Source organism: Protobothrops mucrosquamatus, unplaced genomic scaffold (genome assembly GCF_001527695.2).
Source record: "Protobothrops mucrosquamatus isolate PMUCROS unplaced genomic scaffold, P.Mucros_1.0 scaffold2445, whole genome shotgun sequence".
NCBI classification, from domain to species: domain Eukaryota; kingdom Metazoa; phylum Chordata; class Lepidosauria; order Squamata; family Viperidae; genus Protobothrops; species Protobothrops mucrosquamatus.
In genome coordinates this window covers 171,111-179,897 of record NW_015388517.1, presented here as the reverse complement: position 1 = coordinate 179,897, position 8,787 = coordinate 171,111, and the positions used below count along the sequence as shown (strand labels likewise).

The window sequence follows — 8,787 nt, the reverse complement described above, 5'->3', positions numbered from 1 at the left end:
ATGCTTCAGGAGAACTGTACAGCAATGCTGGATTTTATGTTTTTGGCTTTTCCCACTCAACCACAGTATCAGTCTTTGCTTTTCTTGGGCATTAGCACAGTTTATGCAATTATAATTATAGCTAACACACTGATTATATTAGCTATCTGGAGGAACCCTCATATGCACATCCCTATGTATTTCTTTTTGGGAGTTCTCTCTGCGATTGAACTCTGCTATACAGCAACTGTGGTCCCACAGATCTTGGTGACCAGCTTGCAAAAGAAGAAGGTCATCAGTTTTAGGAGTTGCTGTGCCCAGATGTTTCTTTTCATTGGACTAGGTAGTGCTGATTGCTTCTTGCTGGCTATCATGGCCTTTGACCGTTATGTGGCTATTTGTAAGCCTTTGAAATACAACTTCATCATGACTCAGCAGCTATGCATTCAGCTAGTAGTTGTCTCATTGATTATTGCTTTCCTGATTTCCCTGATACTGGTATGGTTAGTCTTTCACCTCTCCTTCTGTGCTAAGCTTGGAATTGAACATTTCTTCTGTGATGTGCCCCCTATATACCAGCTCATAAGTAATAAAACTGAAGTCAATGAAGTTGGGATACTGTTTTCAGGAGTAATGGCCATTGCAGTGCCTTTCATATTGATCTGCATCTCTTATCTTTTCATCACGATTGAAGTGCTGCAGATCCATTCAGCCAATGCTCATCAAAAGATTATTTCTACTTGCTCTTCCCACCTAGCTGTGGTGGCCCTCCAGTATGGTTGTTGCAGCTTTATGTACTTGCGTCCAAACACCAGCTTTTCTCCAAAGCAAGACCAGCTACTCTCCATGGTCTATACTCTGGGCACACCATTACTCAACCCCATAATCTACAGTCTAAGGAACAAAGAAATGAAGGTAGCCCTGAAGAAAGTCCTCGGCCACTGAATTTTTCAAAAGGATTAATTATCCCACTAACTGCTTAATGTATTGTAGAATGGATGCCCTTAAGAATCTTAAAATCCTGCACAGAAAAATTGCTTCGCATCTGGAGGTGGACTATTTTTCTGGACATTGAGTTTGATAACTTGAAAGAATGACTTCAAGGAAGCTAGACACTGAGGAAAATATTAGGTCATCTATTTTATGGTTTCATAACAGAGTGAATGCACAAATGAAGGCACTAATAGGACAGCATGTGTAGGGCACAGCAATGGGGTCTACGACAATTTACCACTGCCAGCTTGCCATGGCCAACTCATCACAGCCAACTTGCCACGGCCAACTCATCACAGCCAACTTGCCACGGCCAACTCATCACAGCCAACTTGCCACGGCCAACTCATCACAGCCAACTTGCCATGGCCAACTCGTCATGGCCAATTCGCCATGGTCAACTCACCACAGGGCAATTTGCTGCGGGACAAGAGTTACACTAATATCAAAGAAATGGTGGGAAAGAATCATTAAAGAAAGGATGCAAAAGGAGGAAGAGAGTGAAATGTGAATGAGAAAAATTAAAATATTTTTTAATTTATTTTAAATAATTAAATTGAATTGTTAAGTTGTCCCATGGCGAGTTGGCTGTGGCGAATTGTCCCGTTATACACCTTATTACTTGTTAATGATTTTATTACTAAACAGACGTATTAATGATCTTATTACTACACAGTCCTTATTACGTATTAGTGATCCTTTTAAGACACAGTCATTATACACTGATTGGATTACGCGTAACGTGTACCTATGTTACATACATCGTTTGGGAGGTAACATATGGGCACTCTTTACTTGGATTACATTTTCAATGTGTATTCCTTTGTTCCTGAGAAAAGGAAAGTATAAAGCTGAAGTTTGAACCCGCCCTCAGGGTTCAGAATTGCTTGTCTCTATTGCTTCTGAACCTGTGCAATAAATCTCTCTACTAAAACTCTCTGGAATTCATAAAAGTCCTTTCGTTTTCCACAAGACCGTGGCGAGTTGTCCCATTCCGCAACAATGATACAGCTCCTTCCTTGTCCTTTGATTTTCTTTTATAACCACTATTCCCAACAGCTCTTTAATTATTTTCCCAGCTGAATGCTCAGACTAAACCAAACTGGGTTGGAGGATTTGCAAAGGAGAATAAGGAAGCGTTAAAAAACCCAGCAACAATGGGATTGGTCTGCCTCACCCATGCCGGCAGAAAGGGCATGCTGTGGGCTCCATCAGTCAAGAAGTTCCTTCTCTGCTGGGGGGGCTCCTGCCCTTTCGAACATCTTATTCGCTTCCCCCTAGGTGAGATCTATACTGACCTTCTGTAAGGGCCTAAAGGCCAGGCTCTGCCAGTTGGCCTGGGGCCCCAATAGGGGGGGGATACCATTCTGGAGGTGGCTGTTAGATTAAAAGACCCCACCTCTCCCTGTGTTCTTCGTGCTCCCTCCTCCTCCCCACCTCTTAATGATAAATTATTAATATGTCATTTATTGTTTTATCCCTTTTAATGTGTACTACTTTTAATATTTGTAAGCTGCCCAAAGTTGCCTCTAGATGAGATGGAAAGCATATCAATGTAATAATAACATAACATAACATAACATAACATAACATAACATAACATAACATAACATAACATAACATAACATAACATAACATAACATAATACCACTTTACAATGCCTTAGTAAGGCCACACTTGGAATACTGCATCCAGTTTTGGTCACCACGATGTAAAAAAGATGCTGAGACTCTAGAAAGAGTACAGAGAAGAGCAACAAAGATGATTAGGGGACTGGAGGCTAAAATATATAAGGAACGGTTGCTGGAACTGGGTATGTCTAGTTTAATGAAAAGAAGGACGAGGGGGGACATGATAGCAGTGTTCCAATATCTCAGGGGTTGCCCCAAAGAAGAGGGAGTCAAGCTATTCTCCAAGGCACCTGAAGGCCGGACGAGAAGCAACGGGTGGAAACTTATCAAGGAGAGAAGCAACCTAGAACTAAGGAGAAACATCCTGACAGTTAGAACAATTAAACAATGGAACAACCTGCCTCCAGAAGCGGTGAATGCTCCAACACGGGAAGTTTTTAAGAAGAGACTGGACAGCCGTTTGTCTGAAATGGTGTAGGGTTCCTGCCTGGGCAGGGGGTTGGACTCGATGACCTCCAAGGTCCCTTCCAACTAATAATAATAATAATAATAATAATAATAATAATAATAATAATAATAATAATAATAATAATAATCAACATAACATAACATAACATAACATAACATAACATAACATAACATAACATAACATAACATAACATAACATAACATAACATAACATAACATAACATAACATAACATAACATACATAACATAACATAACATAACATGCATCAACCTTCCTTGAAGTGAGGCAGGGGGCAAATCCTACAGGAATGCAACTGATGATAGTTTCCATTAGCAGTATCTGTGAAGGAGGGCAGGGAGGGTGTTTCAAAAAAAGTCAAATGGCAGGCATGACTGTACATTGGCAGCCCTGCCTCTTTTTATGTGCACTGCATGCCCAACCCCTAAAAAAAAAGAGATAAGGTTTTGTTCAAATAGTTGCGGCAGCCATCTTGAATCTCCTGCTGGACACACCTGCTTTCCAGAGAGTTAGTGCTTCATTCCAAGGAAATGGCCACCTGAGGGAGGCATAGTAGGGTAATTCTGGATTGTTCTTCTGTTTGCTTTCTTATTGAAGCAACTGACACAGTAGGAGGACAGCCGGAGTTAAGCTCCAAAGAATCTGTCAGCTCCAATGCTGAGCCTTGCATCAAAGCTACTTTAGTTAAGAGCATACTGACTGAAAATAAAACAGGGAACTCTATAAGTAAATCCCTAACTGTCTACATTTCACTGCCCGAGGCAATCAATAGGTTGTGTGTTGTAGTCCATGAGGAAATATTTCATCCCAAAGGATTCAGACATGAAAAAAATTAAAGATCAAAAAAATCACTCATCTGTCAAATCGAACTTGCCAATCTAGTACTGTAGTGGGTAAGGACAATCAAAGCCCAACAAAATCAAATGCTAAAAAACTAGTCATGAGAAGGAAGAAGGAAGTATCTTCTCTCAGGTGAGCGTTTAATAACACTGAACAGCATTTTTTTTTCAAAAGTTTTGCTTCCTGAAAAACGTTTGGTGATTATGATAGATAGACCTATTCAAACTGAACACAAATATAATTTCAGAATGACTATCACACAGAGATCTTCAGAAGTATGAAATTAACTTTTAATGATTACAATGTATTTAATTGCATAATGTTTCTGATATACTGCATGAATTAAACAGAGCTACAAATGTTTTGCTGCCGATTTTCATTTGTACTCAGTGTCCTATGCATCTCGCTGCAATAGTCCAACAATAGTCAATCAACACTGATAGTTTCCAGTTGCCCTGATACTGTTTTTGTATTGTGGCAATGTCCTTTCACCATTTTTGTCACTGACTGCACCTAGATGTTCAGAAAAGAAGCCCAAGTGTGAATGAAAAAAAATGAATCTTCAGTGACATTGTGGGTCATGGTCTTATATGGTGTAAGAAGTTTTTCAACCAGCTGAATATAGTTTGGTGCTCTGTATTTGCCAAAAAAATTCTCAACAACAGCAGAGGCAAAAATACCTTTGTTGAATCAACAAGTGGTTCATGTACCACATTTTTCTGTCCTGAAACCAAATTTCTTCAGAGTGACTATTTCTTTTTAATGTGATGTGACTCTCTTGCAAAGCTGTCACATTCGCATATGTAACAACGGTATATTCAAGTTGTATTTCAAGCAGGACCAAATTTCCTCAATGTCAAAGTAGGTATGATTATATAAGTATAAAGTCATTTCTAATAGGTCCTTTGACTGGAGTTACATCATTTGCTTAGCCCTCCAAGCATTTTCTAGATATCTTAAGGCTGATTCATACTGAGTGAGGTGCTGGAAAGGAGCTGAAAAGACCTTTATCCTGCAGTGAATTGATTTGGATGATGGTGATGGTGGTGGTGTGGTGATGATGATATCCCACCTGGCTCATTATGAATTATATTTAAAATGAAACATTCCCTAATTATCAAAATAATTTATAATCTGGAAAACACATAGTTCAGTGGGAAGAGCAACCAGTCCAAAAATCATGAGAGAGTAAATAAAATGTGATATAAAAATTATTCTTTTACAGTTAAAAGGACATGGATGCAAAAGGGCAGTGCTTTTTTTGTTAAAAAAAAAAAAAGGTGCCGGAACTCACACACGTCATACAACCTGCCTTGCCTACCCTACAAGGTTTACCTTTGCAGTTGAAAAAAAAAACCCTTCAATTTTTAGTCTGTCTAAAAGACTAGGATTTTGTTCAAGGCAACTCTGGAAAATCCATCGAAAAAAAGGTGCCAGAACTCCGTTCTGGTGAGTTCTATGACAAAAAAAAGCCCTGCAAAAGGGTAATATTATTATTCATTACATTTCCATACTGTTAAACTTTTTAGATTCATAGAGGCTTACACCAACCCTAAGCGTCTACAGCAAATCAGATTGTGCAATACAATTTTAGAAAAACATTTTTTCAAAACAAAAGATATAACCTATACCAAATAAACAATAGACTAAAGAGATACAGTTCAAGATGGAACACAACCATCCCCAAAAGCTTTCCACAAGAAAAGACTCTAATGTTAATATTAAAATAATTTTGATGGAGCAGAGGGTTTTTTATGATGCTGAAGTACATTTGTCTTTAGAAATCTATGGAATTAAACAAGCATACTCTGATGAAAATGAAAAATGACTGATAAAAAATTTCTAAAGACACAAAGCAAACAGACTAGCTAAGGTTTATAACACCCACATTAGCTTTACATTCCCCTTCCAAATCAGATCACTTTGATGACTGAAAAGTAATACAAAATGTTTTCCTGCCACTATTCTAATAGTTTCTCATTTGGCCCAGCTATTTTCCTGATAACAATTTTGCATGAATGACAATACTGTGAAATGTTTCAGCATCTATAAAAATGGCACTCAAAATTAAAAGAATCTCCAGCTAAAATTGAGCAGTCACTTCCATTCTCTATAATCCCAATAAATTGAATAAACAAGAGGGATATTATTAGTGATTCTGAACTAATCTTGCTTTCCCTTAGCTCTTCCCAAAACCCATAATAATAATATGAATGCTTCTTTTATCGCTGATGTCACATTACAACTGGTTTTTTCTCCGAAATAATTCTATATAAAACACCCTTCACTTCTGTATTTCTTAAACTGTAGATTAGAGGATTAAGGACAGGTGTGACTACTGCATAAAAGACTGACACCACCTTGTTGAGGTTGATTGAGGAGGTAACTTTGATACGGACATACATAAAGAAGAGTGTCCCATAAAAAACAGCCACTACAATTAAATGGGCAGTACAGGTTGAAAAGGCTCGTTGCCGTCCCACCAGCGAGTTAATTTTGAGCACTGTAATGATAATATGGACATATGATATTATAATAACCAAAGAGGAGATCAACAGTACCAAAAGAGAGACCAAGAAGTCTATTGATTCCTTCAGGGAAATGTCAGTGCAGGAGAGAATAAGGAGTGGTGAAGCATCACAGAAGAAGTGATCTATCACATTGGGGCCACAAAATGTCAACTGTGACATGAAATAAACAGGCAGCACTGGGGTAAGAAAACCAGCTAACCATGAGCCAATTGCCAGAATCAGACAGGTGTTTTGATCTACAATCTCATGGTACCGCAGAGGGATACAAATAGCCACATAGCGGTCGTAGGCCATGGCTGCCAGCAAGAAACATTCTGTACTGCCCAAGAAAGTGAAGAGGTAAAGTTGAGTCAAGCAGGCAGAATAAGAGATCCTCTGACCTGCTGGATATCCAAACCCAGCCAGCATTTTGGGCACAGTGAGAGAGGTATACCAAATGTCCAAGAATGAGAGATGAATGAGGAAAAAGTACATGGGGGTGTGTAAGCGCTTTTCTGTGGCTACAGCTAAAACCAGGATGCCATTTTCCATCAGGGTTAGCAAGTACATGATTAGGAAGAAGCCAAAGAGAGGCAACCATGCCTCCTGGATGCCTGTGAAGCCTACCAAGACAAATTCTGTCACCAACGTCCAATTTTCACGTGGAGACTGCATCTAGGAGTCAACACAGAATTGTTAGAATAGTAGGACACAGAAATAATAGTGGGAGATTCATTCTTCACATTCAAGATTCAGAATAAATGTAATGAATCTTGAGTTTTGCAAGTTATCTTTCCATTCTAAGGGATGAAAGAAATGCATTCAAAAAAACCCAACCCAGTATGAACAGAATGATTATCAGTGAACCGAGTGCATTTAACTATCATCTCAACTACAAAACATATTGAATAAAAGTATTTATTAAACAAATTTATATAAATCTTGTACCAAGTGCTTACAGGTTGTAGGGGAAAAAATGAAAGCAGTTCTTGAAAATCCCTTGCAAAATTGGGGCTATTTTGTTTGGTTTTAAGTGAAGCTCCGTATATATGCAAGGGGGGAGGGTCATTTTCCATACTGCATTTTGAATCATTATATATGACTTAAATAAATACTGTGCGTATATGATATTACTATGTAAGCATTCTTTCTGTAATCTTTACACATAGCCATATACTTTAATAATTTCCACTGAACAAGTGTCACTGCATTATAAGTCATTTGTATGCAGCAGATTATCACAAAATTCATATCTCTATCATTTTAATTTTGGTTGAAAAATATTTTGGTTTTATACATTTTAATGTATTCATTCACTGTTTTTAGCTCTGTTGTACACCATCCAGAGTCACTTGTTTGTGAGATAGATGGTTATATAAATTGGTTTAATAAATGAATAATAAATATATTGCAAAACTTCCAGGTGAATTGTTGCTTATTAATTTTTTCCTGGTAGCCATAAAACTGGCACCGGGACATAGAAACAAGAACTTGAAACAAAATAGGTACTAACTTTATCCAACCTATTATATAATTCCTTACAGTTAGTCATCCTTCTGTACCAGTCTTCTCTAGCTTGGTGGGCTCCACAAGTTCCCATTACTGGTTGGAGAAACATATTCTAGGATAGCAATATTCACTACTTACACTTCCAAGAGATGGTTCCTGCGGTCTGCTTCTATTGCTATTCTCTAACAGACGATTTCAGGGACACAGTTTGGCATGATTCATCCTCCTTCAGTCATATCTTTGCCTTTGAGTACAACTAACCAGCGGTTATGAACCAAGAGGAGACACAGAATGTGTGTTCGTGTGTGTGTAAGTGTAAGTTTAAGAAATAAAGACAAAAATATATGATTGCTACAAAGCCTCCGTATGATCCTGATCAGGGAATGGGGTCTCTAAGAGACATCAGGAATTATTTAATGAGTAACTAGGGAACATCAGGGCATGCAGACACACATGCAGGTCCTCACCAGATAGCCTATAGAGTCCATTTTCAAATAGTGGTCAAAATACAAATCAATAAATACACAGAGGGCATAATTTTTAGTGTCAATCATTAATGCTATTGCAGAATTCTTCATTATTGTATATAGAAAACTAAATTCAATGTAGTCATACAAAGAACTGATTGGGATGTTGACGTGAGCATAGAAAACTATATTTTACTTGGTGAGACCATAGGTATATCTAAAGCAGGGTGCACAGTACTCTTTTTTTAGATCAAGAGCAATACCCCTGATATTAGCCAAGTACTGATTGTTATTATTCAGATCATGAAACATCTGTAGGCAAACAGCCAACCTCAAGGAGCACCAAGAATCTCACAGTTCAACCCTGAACT

At 38.1% G+C, this 8,787-nt stretch overlaps 2 protein-coding genes across 2 annotated transcripts; one reads left to right on the top strand and one right to left on the bottom strand.

Annotated features, from left to right (window-relative positions):
- On the top strand, window positions 1-924 carry LOC107295684 (olfactory receptor 10W1-like). The gene has a single exon (XM_015825009.1). It carries the CDS (start codon window positions 1-3, stop codon window positions 922-924), a length of 924 nt encoding a protein of 307 aa, XP_015680495.1.
- A 5,240-nt stretch (window positions 925-6,164) lies between these two features.
- On the bottom strand, window positions 6,165-7,115 carry LOC107295683 (olfactory receptor 6Q1-like). The gene has a single exon (XM_015825008.1). It carries the CDS (start codon window positions 7,113-7,115, stop codon window positions 6,165-6,167), a length of 951 nt encoding a protein of 316 aa, XP_015680494.1.
- Window positions 7,116-8,787: the final 1,672 nt, after the last annotated feature.

Bases quoted from the DNA above. Each gene is read 5' to 3' on its own strand.
- LOC107295684 (XM_015825009.1), top strand. From the start codon at position 1: ATGCTTCAGGAGAACTGTACAGCAATGCTGGATTTTATGTTTTTGGCT.
- LOC107295683 (XM_015825008.1), bottom strand. From the start codon at position 7,115: ATGCAGTCTCCACGTGAAAATTGGACGTTGGTGACAGAATTTGTCTTG.